General features: G+C 40.9%; 1 protein-coding gene across 4 annotated transcripts; it reads left to right on the top strand.

Annotated features, from left to right (window-relative positions):
* Positions 1 to 1,231: 1,231 nt before the first annotated feature.
* On the top strand, positions 1,232 to 19,532 carry LOC146552432 (oxidation resistance protein 1A). Of its 4 annotated transcripts, none has more exons than XM_085256597.1 (16): positions 1,232 to 1,379; positions 2,573 to 2,795; positions 4,510 to 4,706; positions 4,974 to 5,053; positions 8,139 to 8,282; positions 8,764 to 8,934; positions 11,360 to 11,491; positions 11,579 to 11,763; positions 11,846 to 12,213; positions 13,660 to 13,819; positions 15,462 to 15,645; positions 15,863 to 15,979; positions 16,919 to 17,071; positions 18,034 to 18,129; positions 18,333 to 18,406; positions 18,551 to 19,532. In XM_085256597.1, the coding sequence occupies exons 2-16, from the start codon at positions 2,695 to 2,697 to the stop codon at positions 18,684 to 18,686; spliced, it is 2,298 nt and encodes a 765-aa protein (XP_085112723.1). In that variant the 5' UTR covers positions 1,232 to 1,379; positions 2,573 to 2,694; the 3' UTR covers positions 18,687 to 19,532. The 4 variants fall into 4 exon arrangements, with proteins under 4 accessions (XP_085112723.1, XP_085112722.1, XP_085112724.1 ...); XM_085256596.1 differs by having other exon boundaries at positions 8,761 to 8,934; XM_085256598.1 differs by lacking the exons at positions 1,232 to 1,379; positions 2,573 to 2,795; positions 4,510 to 4,706; positions 4,974 to 5,053 and adding an exon at positions 5,121 to 5,414 and having other exon boundaries at positions 8,761 to 8,934.
* The last annotated feature ends 8 nt before the right edge of the window (positions 19,533 to 19,540 follow it).

Below are 19,540 nucleotides of genomic sequence, written 5' to 3'. Positions count from 1 at the left end.
TCTGGGCAGTGGGGGTGGGGGTTCCTTCACAACCATATATATATATACAACAGTAACTCAAACAACCACTGGTTACAACCAAAGTATGCAGATGAACATCTCCAAAAGCACCAAACCTTGAAGCAAATGTGCTGAAGCCGTAGAAGACCACAGCTGGCCACTCCCAAGAGCTAAGAACAAAAAAATGAGGGTACATTTGATATTGACTCACCACAACTTGACAATAGAAGACTGGGATACAACATCTGATGACTCTCAGTTTTTGATACAACATTCCGGTTTTAGAATTCAACATAAAGAACATGAAATCATAGATCTATTGTTCCTTGTATCAATAGTTTAGATTGCTGCTAATGGTGATGTAATGGTGTGAGGGATAGCACACTTTGGGTAACTTCATGCCAGCTGAGCAAGCCTCATTTAAACACAACAAAACCCTACTTAAGTAATTGTTGATGACCATGACGGGAGCGTTTCCATTTTCTAATGTCTGCTTTTGGCAGGACAACACATTATGTCACAAAACACAAATAATCTCAGAGTGGTTCCTTGAACATGACATTGAGTTCACTGTACTAACACACAGACAGACTCAGTTCAATACAGTGCATTTGGAATGTGGTTGAACAGGAAATTTGCATCATGGATGTGCAGCTAACAAATCTGTAGCTACTGTAAGATGCTGTCATGTCAATCTGAGGAATGTTTTTAGTACCTTGTTGAATCTGTACCATGAAGGATTTAAGACAGTTCTTGACAAGCAGGTATACCTAATAAAGTGAGTGGTTACCTGCATTATATTTTTCATAAATTGATTACATTAATTTTTGTTTTGTTTGTTCTGTTTTTGCTGTGAAGCTTAACCATGTGCAGGTAAGTAGGAAATATTTTGTCTTTTATTGTTGTTTTGTTGTCGCATACTGTATTTCCCTACTTTATTTCAGGGAAACAGTAATCTTTTATAATATTTGTTTTTTTAGAAAAGAGTACTCTTTGATTATAATATTCTTTAAGAAATGCATATGCCTGTATTTATATCTAAATACGTGCGTAGTATTGTATTCTCTGACGTTTATAGTAAGGGTTCTTTGGACAAACTAGTCCTCTGTAGCTGTGTCCCAAAACGTCGGCTGCATCCTGTCTCAGAAGCAATGAGAAAAGATGCGGTGAAAAGACAAGATGTTTCCCTGCTACATACTTCCGCCTTCGCCGTTGCCTGCCGATGGTGGAGGAACAATCTTGACAGGTAGCTGTGAATCGGCGCGACGCCGGGAACAGGGCGGAACTTGTTACTGTTGTCTGCAGTGATATCATAACACTGCAATATGAAGACGCGCTCATATGACCGCCACCCGTCTCCATCCCTGGGCTAGACACAGGTCAGTGAAGACAACACTCGGTTAACCTGCTGCTCCTATAAATCCCCCATCTCCCCCAAATCTGCCGCTAATGTATATAAATATATATATTTTTGCCATAGCTGTTGTCTTGATGATTCTGTGATGTCGTCTCAAATGCTTACTTCCTCCACGCTGATAATGACACCTTATACATTTACATGAAGCATGTTATTATCGTTTTTTTAACCTATGATCGTGTAATGTTCCTAAAGTATGCAGTACAAAGCTAAGCTAGCTAACACTGCTGTTGCCGCTAATTCAGATATAACAAATAACTAATCGCTCAGGGATGTGAGCTTTGGGATGCCACATGAAATGCAGGAATTAGGCTGTAGCTACAATGGTGCATATATTACGACGTGAACATAGTTTTAAGTAGTGCCTAAGTAGCGCCTTCCCCAGCTAAAAAGCCAGCACATACATTATCTGATCCATCTATAAGGACATTCCTGCATAACAATATCCTGTTTTACATAGTTACAGAAATGCAAAACAAAACGGTAAGCTGGTCAGCAATCTTTGATCACTATAGTTCCCATTGACTGTAAGCACGTATTTTGATGGATATTTTTATTGAACTGGAAATCTGTCTTAATTCCCTTGAGTATTCTCACCCTTTATTATCTCATAGTATGCCACTGGGAGAGGATAGAGGGTTAATAAGTCAGATAGTGTGTGTAACCTTACTTTATAGATCTCTCTGAGCAAAAAGACGGTGGTGAAGGAAAACATTAATACAGTTCAGTGTTGCAATATGTTGTAATATTGTTTTCCTGCAATATCCCACTGTTCCGACTGCGTAAAAAGTAAACCTTTTTTAGATTCAATGCTTATCTTGTTGCGTTCTTTCTATTGTGATAGTTGACCTATAACAGGGCTATAGTAGCATGTGACTGGCCGTTGATGAGGCATCATATAAGTTTGTGCTCTGCTTGTTTGATTTGAAGATTTAAATGGCTCTTTTCTTCCCAGGTCTTATCATTTTGGTCAGGCTGCAACCTATTTAAGAGTGTGCAAAACATTTCTCCTGCTTGGATTAACCCTGTTAATGTGTATCTCACTTCTTTCTAGGGTAAAGTGTAGGCTTTTGATTCACTCATCTCTCTTTCATAATTAGGTGGATGCTTGTAAAATCCCTCCACATTTTCTGACTTTATTGCTGTCTTGTGTAGGTGCCATAACTGGGGCAGGAGGTAGGCATGGGGAATAAAAGGAGGAGGAAGGATGCCAGCTGAGCCACTCGTCCCTCTGCATCTGCCACTGCTGCCAGCAACAGACTAAAGAAAAACAGAAAATGGCTCAGTCTGTGAGGAGGGCTGGGACTTTAGGAGCCATGGACCGTGAGCCCCAGAGAGACAAGGCGAGGACTAGCTACTTCGGCAATGTGAAGACCAGGTCAGGCCTCTAATACTTGGATTACTGGAAAGAAAGCAAAGAAGAAAGCATGTCTGTGATATGTTTGACTGATATTAGCTTGAGTAAGCTACAATTTAGTCCTTGTGTGTGATGCCTGACTACTAAACAGAATCCCAAAATGCAAATTTCCAACAACTCCACGCTCAGTCACATCATGTGGGTGAGAGCCATAGCATCTTGCCAAGAACTCTTTCAGTCTCTTCTCTAGCCATTGCAAAGACAACTCCTACTCCCCTATAAATAACTGGGCTCTGGCTGTGAACGCTGCTGTAGTCTGTTATTCACACTTCAGATACTCTAAACAACACAATCTTTGAATCCCTGCTGTTAAAGGGAAAGTCCACCTTAAAATATAATTTATATTTGAGTGTTAATATTCATTCTCGGCCAATGGTTACATACATTTGTGGTTAGAAGTTTACATCCACCCATTATGGGCATTAATGTCATGGTAATTTTTGACTTTTAACTATATCTAGAACGGTTCTTTTTTCCAGGATGGAATAATTGGACATAACACTTCTTAAATTACTTTAAAATGCCAGAATTGGGTCACAAGGTTGAAGTTATCTTGGATTCTCTAATCCAGACAGGGTCAAAAGTAAACATAAAGATTCAACTATACACATCCACTTTTCAATAAGTGGTGCTGAAAGTTCTAAAGTGTTATTAAACTTGAAGGCCAAGACCTATTAACTTCTCCTTGGTGATCATGATTGACTAAACCTGGTAGTTTCTCTTTGTTAGCAATAAAAAAAAGATCTGTTTGACAGGCTCAGACCAGTGGGAAGTCCAAGGAACTCAGTGAAGATCTAGAAAGCAGAGTTCTAAACAACTGCAGATTTCACGATCATCATTTCAAACAATTGTGCATAAGTAGATGTTATTCAGATATGTCACCACTTTTTCCAAAGTCTGGAAGAAGACTAAATTGTTGCCTAAATTGACTTTGGTTAGGATGTTCAGGAACTGCACAGGAACCAATAAGGATTAAGCCTGCGATGAACTAGAAACTGCTGGAATATCAGTGTCATTGTCCACAGTGGAGGAAAGTTTTATGGTCAGACAAGACATTTGTGGCCACAATGGCAAGAGGCATGTTTGGAGGAGTAAAGGTGAGGCTTTCAAAACTAAGAACACTGTACCAGTTGTAAGCATGGTGGTGGTAGCATCATGCTCTGGGGGTGTTTTGATGCCAGTGGTACGAGTACACTGTACAAAGTGGATGAAATAATGAAGGAAGAGGACTACTTCCAAATTCTTCACCTTCTCCTCAAATCAACAGTTAGACAGTTAAAACTTGGACACAACTGGGTGTACCGGCAGGTCAGTGATCCCAAACATCAAAACTGGTTTTGGAATAGCTAAAGTAGGCTAACATTAACCTTCCGTAATTTCTTTCCCAATGCTCAGACCGCAGTCCTACTGAAAATTTGTGCAGTATACTTAAAAGCGAATCTGTGCCAGGAAACCAACAAATTTAAGTTAATCCTACTGATTCATCCAAGAAGAGTGGTCAAAGATCCCCCCAGAGTTATGCAAAAACTTTCTTGGCAGCTACTAAAATGTTTGGTCAAGTTACATTTAACCAAATATTAGTTGGATTATTGGCGTGTTAGTACAGAGCCTTGTTAAACATTGCAGAGCTTTAATATAAAGGCATTAAATCTGTTTTTGATTCTCTGTGCCTCAGGTTGGGATCCAAGCTGCCTGCTGGTGTCTCTCAGCCTCCACAGTTTGCAAAACGGCCCTGGGAGACACAACCATCAGGCCGAGTGTTGCAGGAGGCTACAACCAGCAGCCAGCTCCAGCACCAGACAATTGTGTGTCGACCCCTCAACCACATCCCGCACATCAGAAACCCTAAGCTGCGGCAGTACTACCTCGCAGGTACTCCTGCAGTGTTCGATATCCTCAGGCAGGCTGTTTGCATCATGTAGAAGCAAAGCGCTGCTGGAAGAACTGCAGCTTGAATTAGCATTTTATAACAGACATGTAGAGCCTGCTGGCTGGTTCATGTTCATTACTTAAACTAGTATTCAAGCAGACTTGTAGTAACTGTGATATTAAGCTGCTTCCTCATACTTCTGCTGCTGCTCAGAGTGCTTTATCATACCAGAATGGCATAGCAGAAATGTGTGTTTTTTTTCCACACAGGGACTTCATGGGATCTGAACAATACTGTAGTGACAAACGAGCAAGTGGGTGGATCGTCAGGTGACGGCCCAAGCAGCAGGGTGAGTCACATGGTTTTCTTTTAAACTTTATTTGACCTTTTGTGGGTGGTGAGGCACGCAGCTGTGGGAATATGGAAGAGAAAATTTGGAATTTATGGATTTATTGGCTGATTTATGTAACTTTATATCATTGGGTGTCCCAGAGTTAGCAGCTTGAGGGTAGTAATTGGTTTCATAATTTATGGTCTTCAGAGAATTTGATAAAGATTGTCCAAGGTTCAGCGATGAGTTGAGAGTCAGATTCTTTGATTGAGAATCAGAAATCGCTCAGCTGTTGTCAGACACCATGGGCAAAGAGAGTCTGTTTAAGAGCTTCTGCAACAAATACAGGAGGATTGCATTCTCAGACGTTCATTCTAAGGTTTGTCAGCTTGGATTTTAAAATTGAATGACAAAGCATGTAGCAATGAGGTAAAAGATGAGAAGATTTGTTTGTCTGTCCTCCCTCTGCCTTCTCCCACTTTTAATCCTTTCCTTTTTCATTGAAATTAAATTTGCTCTGTATTTATTTTAAATGCTGTTATGCTTTGGTGCAGTTTTCTTTTTTTGGTAATTGAAATCACACTGGGAGAGAGTTGAATTGTATTCTATTTAATGTGTAGACGGCTAAAAGACTAAACATGTATTATCAGGGGTGATAAACCAAGTGAAGGAGCTAATTCAGACCTGCTAGCTCTAACGTCTGACCAGTCCTCTGAACACTTATTAACAACTTACATAAACTCACAATGGACACACAAGCTCTCCACATATAGGTGTCACTCTAGGAGTGGCCTTTTCATAGAAGTGTATCTTTAACACAGATTAAAAAGTGCTGTAGTGTACTCGTCACCTGATTTAGTGCAGCATACACCACACCTACCTGTACCTATAATCCCATATCAACACATATTTTACACTCGCACAATAAAACCTTTGACAGTTTGATCGGTGTCTTAGCGTCCATGTGATTAGACATTCCTTTAACAGGGAGCCTTGAAACTTTTATCCAAATCTGGGCTTTTCTAAAAAGCAGGCTTAGTTTATTAAATAGCTGCATTTATGGGTACTTCATTCTACACATCTGATTGGAATAAATATGTAGCAGAGTATCATGCTGAAGCTCATAAATGGGTTTTAGCTGATGTACCCAGACAGGTGTCCGTGTTTGAGGATAAGAAGCTCACTAATGCTAAGTATAAATATGCAGTCCATATTTGTAAAAAAAAAAAAAAGCTGATCTGCTGGAGGAGAAGCTACTATGTAACAATATGACAGGTTTCTGGAAAGAGGTGAGAGTTTGTAGTAACTGCAGGATATCGCTCCAAAATACAGTCGAAGGGATTTCTGGAACAAATAACATTGTTGCATAATGACAGAAGCATTATAGCACCTTATTTAATTGTTTTCCTAGTGAGCTGTAGAAGGTGGATAATACTGGAAGCACTGACTTCATGGTCATTAGGGCACATACTATACCTGACCTACCAGGTAATAAAGCATGAAGGTTATGATCATTTTTGTCAAGCGTCATAAATATGCCAGTGTTAGGCTGACTTCTCTGTTTTCAAAAAGGTTACCCAAATACATCGTGACGGTTGTGGCTTATTCTCATGCCAACCAGCGGCTTCGAGTAAAGTCAGGAGACAGCGTTTCAGCTTTATTAGCGGCGAACAATGGAGTTGGACAAGGAGAGATTTAGTCTCCAGCTCTTTTAAATCTTTATGTTGATGTATGTCAAAGAAGTTGAGGACAGGCGTTTAGCATTGCAGATAATAAGGAAAAAGATCTGGGACATGTTATTACAGATTAAATGGCAGGTGATGATTATGTTTATAGGCAATGCCAGATTACACATGCATGAAATGTGTGTAAAGATACTGCGAAGATCTCTCTAATTACAGCATATTGTTCACCTCTGTAAACGGCACATGGAGAACTACAGGAAAGCACGCTTCAACTTCAGGTAGCTCATAATGACACTCTGAGGTTATTATTGAAGAAACCGAGGTGGCTCGGTGCAAGTGAGATGTTTGTAACGGCTGGAGTCAGTACAATTGAAGCTTTATTTAGAAGTCTCATGTGTAAGTTTATTTAGAGGCTCAACACCTCTGAGAATGAGAATGTGGGCTCAATGGATATGAGGTTTGAAACCACATACGTTATCCGTCTTTGTTGATGAGACACAGATGTAGTTGGCTGTTTGTGGGAGGGCGATTTGGGGTGTATTTTGTTTGTTTTTAATTTTGTTTCTTGTCTTTTTATGAGTTTTTTCGTCTCCACGGGCCAAGTTTCCAGAATAAAGACCGATTGATATACATTGAAATCTGGGTGCGTTCGCTGTTTTCTCCACTGCATCTAATATGCACTGCACTCACAGCACTTATGTGTACACTTAGTTGTCAAACTAAGGTATTGTGTATTAATGAGATGTTTGCTGCAACTCGCCAAATTATTGTGCGTTAGCCGGCACTAATGCGTACATGTCCATGTCCTAAGACGCGGCTAAAAGCCCACGCCCACACGAGAGCACTGTGATTTTCCACGGTTATATAATATGTCAGGCGCCACTAATAAAATTTAGGTCGATGGATCCATCTGTCAGCCGATGACAGTCGTTATGCTTTACTCCCACTGTTTCAAATTGATGATCTTACGTGTTTGTGTCTATGTGTGTGTGTGTGTGTGTGTGTGTGTGTGTGTGTGTGTGTGTGTGAGAGAGAGAGAGAGAGAGAGAGAGAGAGAGAGAGTCCACAGGTTTATTGGAAATTCAATCCGATTCTCTGATGTTTGAACTTGTTTAAACTGGAAGCGCACAGAGGGCTCCATAACAAATGATGTCCCCATGTGCATTTAAGGAGGCTGTATTTATATTAAACCAACTCTCTGATAAGGAACCGAATGGCTTTTGCTGCACACAAACAATCAAATAAAAAAAATGCAGAACGATTATATATTTTATTTGGTCCCGGTAGTGTACTAGGCAAATCCAAAACAGGCCCATTTATATCTTTCATTATTAAAATATGACCTCTCCTTGTGTTGTGTAATCACATTTCAATTTACTGACGGAGACTTTCTTGTGTTTGTGTTTCTCCCCACTCAGGGTCTCCCTCGGGATGGTGTGTTCAGCGTCTCATCTAAGTTTAACAGTAATGCATCCTCAACGGAGGAGAGCGACATGGGTCACCAGTCCACCCTTACAGGAACTAAACCGTCCTCGTCGTCTGCTACCCTCATCGCCAGAGAGGTAAGTGTCAACTGTAAGCACACGATAGTTGCTGACATTTGACTCACATATTTAGTGCGCCTGTTAAGCGTGTACACACATCAGAATGACACATCTGCTGCAGCTGATTTGAAATGCAAAGCAGTGCCTCCCTCTTGCCTGCCTGTGAAAGTGTTTTGTTTTGTTTTTTTGCTCCACCTTAAACCAATGTATGCATCACTACCCAACCAGAACTTATGTTTATGAGAAAGAACAGGCTCAAAGTCATAATTTCTTTAAGTGTTGTCACATTAATGCTTTAAATTGGTATATTGTGGCTGTAAAACAAAGTGCTCAACCTCGCATCCAGAGCCCTATATGGAGCCTAGATGTCACTACAAACAAAGAAGTAGGAAAATGCGGGGCTGTAGAATGAGGAACTGCTCTGTTCTCTTCCAGTGTTACACGGTGTGCCCACGTGAGTGTCACAGCTATTCTTACAATGGCATTTTCTCTTAAGCAGCTGGTCGTCCCAAAAGGAAAAAACACTTCTCCTGGAGAAGGATCATCGCATCCAGAACTGGATTCCGATACTAAGGAGAGACCAGAAGCGGAAGTAGATCAAGACCCTTTGAATCCACTCGCTGCTCAGCCTCAGTCCCCGTCACCAGAAGCAGAATACGACAAACTACTGGTAAGCAGAAATACAACTGATAATAATAGCATGTGGTGCAATCCCGAGAGTACTGATTTTGCAGTTTTGTTGTTTTTAAAAAATGTGACTGAAGTGAAAGTAAGTGGTAAAAAAAGCCCACTTTTATGCTTCTTTATGGTTTATACAGATATACTTTGCTATTTGATATTTTCATAGCTGAGGATCATAGTTACTTTGTATATAAGATTATAATAAAGACTTTGTAGCATCGTTCAGTAACATGTGTCTGGGTCTAGACTTTTGAATCCACTTCAGTTTCCAGTTCTGCCTGTTATCAGGTTACAAAGCCATAATAAAAGAGTGGTTTCATAAACATTTCTATTTAAAACTGATGCATCAGTGTTTGAATCAGGGATAGTATCATGGCACCATAATATGGGACTCTGTATGACGTATAATTTGGTTGGTTTGTGAGGCATTTAACTGTCCCCTGCAGTTTAATGAGAGAAAACAGTCATTAAGGTGTGTTTGCTCAAAGGGAACTGTTGGATTTCTTTTTATCATAAAAAGTATTTACGTGACAGTGTAAAGAAAGGACAGTGAAATGACTAATGTAGGGAATTGGTGCCATATTAAGAAAGCGTAAGAACTTAAATGTGGTAGTCTGAGACATTTTGCCTTTTTCAGAGAGCGTAGTGGAGACAGACGGGAAGAGTGGGAAAAGCATCGGGGAATGATTTGTAGCAAAGGTCCAGTTGGCTGGGAGTCAAACCCAGGAGCCAGCTGCTGAAGGCATTTTAGGCCATGTGATATGCATCCTTACTTATCTGTAAGGCTCCAGATCACAGTTTTTAATCAGCCTTTTACTCTTACATTGTGCATTTATTGCAATTATTAGGTTCGGTTTCTCCTCATAAACAGCCGATAAGTGCAGCAGAACATGTTGTATTGTGTAAACATTTGGCCAGGGTAGCTGCAGAGGGAAATGCAGTAAATGCTTACAAAAAAATAAGTGGCTGTTTTGAACCATAACAGCTTCTCTTGATGTAATTTGTATTTAACCCTTAGAGGATCCTTAAAAATCCTGACTCTCTCTACTCTAAGGACAGAAAACGCCATCTTCCCCAAAACTGCTGTAAAAATATTATATAGTAATATTGTTTTCCACTTTAAATGACTCAGTCTTTTAAAAATATAGTTGTCCTTTGGATAAAATGTGGCGTTTTTTTTGCATAGCTCAGCCATTTTAAGAAACTGAGACAACAATTCTTAAATTTACAGAAAATAATATCGTAAAGTAATGACAGATATGAGCTATATTCATTCAGAACAGCCAAAATAGCATGAAAATAACGAAATGGAATGGCACAAAATGTCCTCAGGATCATCTCAGGGTTAATCATTGTCTGGTCATAACATCACATTACCCCTTGAACTCCAAGTCGAAACGTTCCCTGCGGAGTTTTATTTTAACAAAACACCCAAATGTTTGGTTTTTTTTCCCCGTGGCACCATACTGGAAAAAAAAACATTCTCTTCCAACAATTCAGGGACAATTCTGTTTAAATCTGTTCATTTTCTAGCATGTTGGAGCTGATAATGCTTAAATAGATCCCCATCAATCAGGTTTTCACCCAGAAGCTGATATTCTGCGTGCCACAGAGAATTACAGAAGTTAATAAGAAGAAGGGTCAACATTTTAAATACTGAGTCTCTCATAAATTAGATTGTAGATTGTAAATATCCTCAGCACCCAAAGTATGTGTTAGATATGTTTGTTCATGGCATTAATTAATTAATGTGATGCCCATCCTTTTTATATTTATATGCATGAAAATATTCACTCATATTTAATATTTTGACATTTCCAAGTGACATTTTGATACCCAGGGTGCATTTTCGTGCTAACCTTTTGAGCTTTTTTTTGAGAGTCAGATTTTTATTGCAGATCTGTTATTAATAAAAGTATTTATAAACTCAGATATTGGTGCTTTTGCTTAAGACCTGACTAAAGCTGAATATGACAAGGTGATCCACAGCCAAGTCAACGTGAAAAACGATGGATTAATAATAAAGAAGCTGAAGAAGATTATGATTGTAATGAAAAAAACAAGAAGCTTTCATTATGGGGCTAATAACGGTTATTAGCCGTGGTGAGAAAAACATGAGGCCAGAAGGCTGTAAAATGAATCAAATGACTGTTACTGTGGAAACGAGCAGCAAAAACATCACAGCTCTGAGAACAGGCTGGAAAAGTGATGTGGGCAGTGAACAAACAGCAACATCTGACAAATGATGCACTGATACAGATATAAAATGCTTTTGATGTTATCTTCAGTTTAAGACCTTAAAAACAGAAACAGGTCAAACATTTACATTGACTAAAGCCAAAAAGCTTGTTGACTAAAAGTCCTTTTACTCTCTATTAAACGCTGTATTTTGTTGTTACCTGCGATCCCGACAGGATGTGGAGGCAGTACCGATGCCTGATGGGCAGCTCTGCTTATTGGCTCTGCCACCAGAGTGCTGTGAGGGGGAGGGACCAGAGCCCATGCCATATCTCAAACTGATCTGCCGCTACATCACTGATCGTAAGGTGAGTCTGAAGAACAGGTTAAGAAGGTTGGGGGTTTTTTTGGACGTTTGTAAGTTAACGTTAGCATTTTCTGTCTCTCTTTGTCAGGGTTGTGTTTCAGGCATCCTGCTGGTGACTTCTAATAAAATCTTCTTTGATCCGTGTAAGACACATCCTCTGGTGAAGGAGCATGGCTGCGAGGAGTACCTTCTGTCATACTCTGTTGACAATCTGGCATCTGTCTCCTTCTTCTCTGATATCTCACATGTTCACTTCAACACCTCTCAGCAGAGGTCAGCAGGGATGCATAGTTAAGCACGTGGATATCGGATTACATGAAATGCCAGTATAACCACTTTTTTTCACTTTTTTCAGGAGAAAAGGGAAAAAACTTTTCCAGAAGCTGAAAATGGCCAAAAAACAAGGTCAGTTGAATCACAAGGGGGAGTCGTGCCCACCTCTGGTGTCTGCTGCTCCAGCTGAATTATCCAGACTGGCTCTGAGCCCGACCAAGGAGGTTTCTGAAGATGAGGAGGCAGAGAGCAAGGACATGGCTGAAGTTGAACAGGAGCTGGATAGCAGCCCTCTGGAGGTGCTGACTGAAGCATCGGTCGGCAGCCTGGCTGTCCTGAGCAGTGCTGCCACCTTCTGCTGTGGAAGTCAAGAGGTGGCGAGCAAAGTGAACATGGACCAACTGCAATCTGAAGAAATGGAGAAGACCTCTGTAAAAAATCAAACTGCAGGTCTGAATGTGAATTACACTCAACAAAAATATAAACGCAACACCTTTGTTACTGCTCCCATTCCCCATGGGATGGACGTAGAGACCTAAAATTCATTCCAGATACACAATATAACCATCCCTCCCAAACAGTGGTCACAAATCAGTCCAAATGTGTGGTAGTGGGCACATCTGCTATATTGAGATAATCCATCCCACCTCACAGGTGTGCCACATCAGGATGCTGATCTGACATCATGAGTAGTGCACAGGTGTACCTCAGACTGCCCACAACAAAAGGCCACCCTGGAATGTGCAGTTTTGTCTCACAGCAAAATGCCACAGATGCCACAAGCAATGAGGGAGCGTGCAATTGGCATGCTGACAGCAGGAATGTCAACCAGATCTGTCGCCCATGCATTGAATGTTCATTTCTCAACCATAAGCCGTCTCCACAGGGGTTCAGAGAATATGGCAGCACATCCAACCGGCCTCACAACCGCAGACCTCGTGTAACCACACCAGCCCAGGACCTCCACATCCAGCAGGTTCACCTCCAAGATCGTCTGAGACCAGCCACCCAGACAGCTGCTGGAACAATTGGTTTGCACAACCAAACAATTTCTGCACAAACTGTCAGAAACCGTCTCAGGGACGCTCAACTGCATGCCCGTCGTCCTCATCGGGGTCTTGACCTGACTCCAGCTCGTCGCCGTAACAGACTTGTGTGGGCAAATGCTCACATTCTATGGCGTCTGGCACGTTGGAGAGGTGTGCGCTTCACGGATGAATCATGGTTCACATTGTTCAGGGCAGATGGCAGCTGAGAATGTCCCAGTTCTTGCATGGCCAGCATACTCACCGGACATGTCACCCATTGAGCATGTTCGGGATGTGCTTGACCGGCGTATACGACAGCGTGTACCAGTTCCCACGAATATCCAACAACCTCGCACAGCCATTGAAGTGGAGTGGACCAACATTCCACAGGCCACAATTGACAATCTGATAGACTCCATGCGACGATGTGTTGCACTGCATGAGGCAAATGGTGGTCACACCAGATACTGACCGGTTCTGGGTCCCCAGACCCCCAATAGCGCAAAAAACTGCACATTCCAGGGTGGCCTTTTGTTGTGGGCAGTCTGAGGTACACCTGTGCACTACTCATGATGTCAGATCAGCATCCTGATGTGGCACACCTGTGAGGTGGGATGGGATTATCTCAATATGGCAGATGTGCCCACTACCACACATTTGGACTGATTTGTGACCACTGTTTGGGAGGGATGGTTATATTGTGTATCTGGAATGAATTTTAGGTCTCTACGTCCATCCCATGGGGAATGGGAGCAGTAACAAAGGTGTTGCGTTTATATTTTTGTTGAGTGTATGTCTGTCTGGCTGATGTGTTAGATGTGTTATTCCTTTGACGTGAGGCCATCTTTGCTCTTTGTTTCCTTCACAGCACCTAAGAGGTCATCAGCGAGCAGTCCTGGGGGTCTGATGTTTGTGAGGCTGCGGGTTCAGCCATCGGCAGGAAAGAAAAAGGGTGTCGGAGGTCTTCACCTCGGACCAGCCAAAGCATTACCTAAAAGGGATACCTGGCTTGCACTGTCACAGGAAAGGTAACCAAAGCACTTCTAAGAAAAGTATCAAAGATTTAAAGAAAAACTCCATCAGACTTAAAATAATCACTGCATTTCTTGTCATGCAAATCAGGAGAGCTTTTTAAAGACTCCTAACCTTTACAACTGCACTTTATAATGAAAGCTCTTGGTTAAATCTCGAGCCCACGCCGCTGTGCTCTATAATCCAGGTTACTCAGAGGAGCACATTCAGCCAGAGAACTAAAGTATTTAAATATTCCACCCTGTCGTCATTCTGTTACACAAGTCCTCGTCTTTCTGCTTTAGCAAATTCTCCGGCTCCCACAGTCTTGTCCATCAATTTCAGGTATCAACGTCATATTTCCAGATACCGATAAAGCACTGATCAACTTTTATTAACATAATATAAAATCTTCTGAGCTAGAGAGGACATGCCAACTATTTTAACTGGCTATGTTGTCATCCATCTACAGTGCTGTGAACACCCTGTGTGAAAAGTAAAGCCCTCCACTTGTTCATTGCTACTAGACCTGTTGAATAAAGAAATCACTTAAATAGAACCTGTGTGGCAAAGTTGAAGTGGGCTAATAGACCTCAAAAGCATCATATTATGGGGCAATCTAAAAATGCCAAGTCATTGAGATTTATTACTCTGCAAAGGGTCTTTTTCAAGGCATTGGGACTCCAGCAAGAATCATTATGGACAGACTGAGAAATCTTGGAACAGTGGTGAACTTTCCCAGGAGGGGCCAGCATACCAAATTTACTCAGAGAGTGCATTTGAGGCTTATTTAGGAGGTCAGAAGAACCCCTAATATTTAAATTTGTTTGATGAAATGAAACATGTAAGTGTGACAAAAGTGCTTTTTTCCAGCACTGTACTCGTGCTAACAAGGGTCACTTCGTTAAATGCTTACTTGGCACGCTTATCTTTTGCCACTCAGCGAACAATGGACACATAAACATTACTTTGTCTTCAGAAAAATAGAGTCAGTCTGTCAGCTTGTGTGTGCATAATAAGGGCCACTGTGGCATCCAATAATAAAACGATGTTGGTCAGACTCGGTGCCAGTACCTGAATCTGTATAATGGTTTTAGTCAACTCTAGATTTCTACTCTATAACATTTCATAAATTCTAGTGTTTTTGTTTCACAGCTACATTTATCCTTCTCATCTATAGTATGAAGTAGTTCCAATTAGCTGTGCGTAAGCCAGCATCAGTAATAGTGATGCAGTAATAATAGAAACAATGTAACAACACTAAATTCGACCCTACTGCTGTTTTTCTTTCTGATTTTCTTACATGCTCTGGCATCACTACTTTCAAGTAAATGATTGTGAATACTTCTCACACGGCTATTCAAATGTAACATCCATGCAGTCCAAACAGTGACTCTTTAACTGAGCGATCCTCACCGAAGCACTGACTCCGTTCTGAGAAAGCTGAATCTCAGGAAAACAATGCAACCAGAAAATCTGCGGCAGTAAAAGGATAATTGAAAGCCACATAAACGAGCTGAACCAGCGTTCCCCACCTCTCCGCCTGCAGCTGAGCAGAAAACCACACCCGGGTGCCACGCTCTCACTGTGTTGGTGCAGCTGTCGTGTTGTTTGTCGATTCAACATTTCTGAGCGAGTGCCTTCTCCTCCCTGCTGTAGCTCCGACGAGCTGTACGCCTACTTAAAACACTGCCGACCAGACTTGTGTATGCTTGAGGGAGGAAAGGAGGACGGGGAGGGAGACCGTGATGATGAGGAATTCGTACTCATTGAAGACGAGGAGGAGGAGGAAGAGGAGGATGAGGACAAGCTGCTTCAGAGACACTCAGGGGACGATTGGGAAGTGAGTGGATTATTATTGTTTGGGTCTCACAGGATAGCAGACGATGAGAGATGAGGTCAGTCGGACTTTTATGCCGATAATGGAGAATAACGTTTGTAAGTTTGTGACCTGCACTGCAGGTTAAAACATTTGTTTCCTGATGAAGAAAAACTTGTTTTTATTAGAATATTCTAGAAGAAAAACAGCTTTTTTCAAATGTACAAGTGTCTTTTTGCAGATGGTGTTGATGGAGGAGAGTAGAGACAAGCCGCTCTTGGTCGTTGATAGAGACCCCGAAGGACTCAGTAATATTGTTGAGAACAGCCAGATTTTGGAGGCTTCACACGTCAGAGAGGTTGGTGAGACCAAACAAGCGTTTATATGTGAGTTTTAATCATCTGATGATGTAAGAGCATCTAGGTTTAGCTTCAGAATTCAAGGGGACACAAGAAGTTAAAGGTTCTTTAAGTAAAGACATAAAGAAATTAAAACCGGGCTTATGATAAACAACAGCTTGTCTTTATGTAACAGAAATTACTGTCCTTTTTGCCTTTTTGAGACTTTTTAAGTAACTATAAGTAAGTATTGATGAAACTAAATATGCATTTGAAAATCATTTTAGCCTCCCAAGTTTTAAAGGGTTTCATCAGATTATAAGATAAATGTAAAGTGGGTTTTTGTTTTCTTACTTTGAAAGAGGAATAGCTAATCTTATTTAAAATGATGTAAGAAAAGAACTGTTTGACCTCATAAGCGACAGTATAATACAGTTAGATTTACTGCTTAGTGTTTTATGGCCAAGTATCTTCAGGAGACTATTTAAAGAAAGCTGAGTTGGCTCACACACTGCTCTTATATAGATGTCCTAGAGTAGTGGCACTCATTCTGTGGTGTTTCTGCTTAATTAAAGGTTGACAAGAAATGTCTTGATGCAAGCTCAATCATGCAGTTAAGGAATTCCCAGAAAGACGTTTCTGTTCATGTGCATAATGACCTGTAGTCAGCAGATGCTGAAGGAGTGACTGGGATGATTCTCACACTGAAAACGCTACAATCACATGAGCAGAATAAAACTTGTGGGGTTGACACGGAAGAGATACCATTACTTTTTCAATGCCTGTTATTGTTGTTATTATTATTACAGGTAGTTCATTATTCAGAAATGAATAAATGCCAGTTTCCTAACATTTTCTAGAAAACACACACAGATGGTATCTCCAGTATTTAATTGCTATGTCACCCTTTCTAATGTTCATTTCATTTATTTTACTTCCCGCCTTTCATCTGTTTCCAGCTGTGTAAGGAGCTTCCTCCCAGGACTGTTGGCTACACATGGCAGCTGGCTTACAGCACGTCGCGTCACGGCGCCAGCCTCAAGTCTCTTTACAGAAAACTCAGCGGCACGGACTCGCCTGTTATTATTGTCATCAAGGATGCGCTCGATGAGGTAAAAATGTACTGTCAGCTCTAGAGCCAGACCAGTCTAGGATTTCCATGACCGATATTTGGTGATTTTAAAATCTGATAAATCAGTAGACTATCAGCAGATTTCCCTAATGTTTGTTATGTGTAGTATTTATAAGTACTTGTTAAGATAATATGATTGTGCTTGCTTTATTGCCACAAGTCATAGATTACTGCTGAGAGCTTCCCATGAAGCACTGTTTCTTCTTCACTCACCTTTTCACTCACTATGTGTTTATACACCTCTCTGTATTTAATCTTTAGTTATTATTAATCGCTCGCTCTCTTCCACAGTCCTGTCTTCCTTCTTTCACCCCCAACCAGTCATGGCAGATGGCCCTGCCCCTCCCTGAGCCTAGTTCTGCCGAAGGTTTCTTCCTGTTAAAAGGGAGTTTTTCCTTCCTGCTGTCACCAAGTGCTTGCTAATGGGGGGTATTTGATTGTCAGGCTTGGCTCTGTATTATTGTACTGTCTTTACCTTACAATATAAAAGGCCTTGAGGTGACTGTTGAATTGAATTACTTTTTCACGCTCTGCCGAACTCTCAGATCAGCTGGTTATTCTGGTTGTCGTGTTTGTGGTGTTCCAAACACACATTTACAGTACGGAGGTTGCAGGATGGCCAACTCTGAAACATTAACGCGTATAATATGGTTGAACGGTGTTTCTCCCTTCTCGTCTTTACTCGTCTTTTAATTTATCATTCATCAGCTGCTATAAATGAATATATATGTATGTATTATTGTACGGTCTTCCGTGTTGTTGTGATTTGGCACTGTTTAAATAAAATTGAATTGAAAATACCAATATATCTGCAAATATTGGCCGATACTAGCGACTTACCAACATATCGATTGGTAAAAATGAACTATTCTATCTCAAATAAACAATATATATCTTTAGTCTTTAGTTTTTTAATTTTCTCTTATGACTTTTTCTACTCAGATATTTGGGGCCTTCCTCTCTCACCCTTTGAGGTCTAGTGAGATGTTTTACGGTACAGGAGAAACGTTTCTCTTCATGTTGCATCCTCGCTTCAAGGTAACCAATCCAGATTTTTTTTTCTTTAGTGTAGAAAATATATTCTAAACCGTTTAAAATGCAAAATAACAGGATGGTATGACTGAAGGAATGGATCTGAGTTGTGATGAATGATGCTTCCTGGGAAAATGAATTGATGGAGGTAAAACAGAGACACTCCGTGTGTTATAAATGTGAGATGATTATCTGATGTCTCTCTGCAGTGTTTCAAGTGGACTGGAGAGAATTCCTTTTTTATTAAGGGAGACTTGGATTGCTTTGCTATTGGTGGAGGCAGGTAATTAAGTAGCTTTCTCGACTTCCACTCTTCCATAATTTATACTTCTGTGGCTTACAAAAAATAATATTGCTCTAATTTTCAAACCAAGCCAAGAAGGGTCGGTTTCCTTTCGCTAACCACCGTCTCCCTCTTTTTCCACAGTGGTCACTTCGGTCTGTGGGTGGATGAGAACCTATACCTGGGCCGTAGCAGTCCCTGCTACACTTTTAATAACTGCTGCCTTTCAGAAACCGATGACTTCCGAGTCATGGAGCTAGAAGTGTGGAAATTCAGCTGAGGAGATTGGACGACGTTTCAGCTTGTTTCACGTCGTCGCTGCTGATCGGCTTTAATTGAGACAGAATTATCACTGAGCGGAAACATGCAGCAGCTCCTTCATTTCATGGTAACATCCATAAACGAAAACAATCAACCTTAAACTTCTGGATTAATCCATGTGATTAAGTGCTGTGGATTTTAACAAAGTGAACTGAAATAAAGCTGATCCGTAACAGCCTACTGTCAGAGTGGGCTCTGAGGGTGGACTGCTTAGTGGCCGACTCATTCCTGTGGGTTTGGCAAACAAACTAAGTTGTGCTACAGTGAACTGTAGAGCTGAACTGGATTCTTTGAATCCTAATTTTTGGATGGACTACGTTACAAATGGAGTGAGTTATAAATCTCAGACTGCACTTTGCTGTTAATATGAATCGGTAACATCACAATATCCCATTATTTATTGTGTAAACGTCTCCCTTCATAGTTAAAGCATGCCCCCACTTCAATGCTTTCTGAACTGCATGTGTACAGCCCAAACTCTCGCAAACACTTCCCTTCCTTAACCACTAATCATCACTTTAATGGCTTTTCGTTCATCGGTGACGCAGACGGCTAAAATGAACGCCGAACACTTGGAGCTCCGCTTTTAGAAAGCCTTCTGAATAGAAGATCATCTGTACTTCTGACTTTAACAGCCTCATTTGTCACTATTCACCACTGTGGTTTCTGAACGTGCAAAAATCAATACTTCAGATTCATGTAATTATATCATTCGGCTGTATCTTACTCTGATAGACCAATCTACTCTAACTACACTCTACAGTACTGTAGATGCGTTAATAAAAATCAGCACAATGTGAATTTAAACGTGTG

This window comes from Mchenga conophoros, linkage group LG19, assembly GCF_057382185.1.
Source record: "Mchenga conophoros isolate Kocher_MC1m ecotype Shallow Benthic linkage group LG19, M_conophoros_male_GT1.1, whole genome shotgun sequence".
Lineage (NCBI taxonomy): Eukaryota > Metazoa > Chordata > Actinopteri > Cichliformes > Cichlidae > Mchenga > Mchenga conophoros.
Note: the sequence above shows the minus strand (reverse complement) of the source record. Positions and strands in the feature narration are given on the sequence as shown.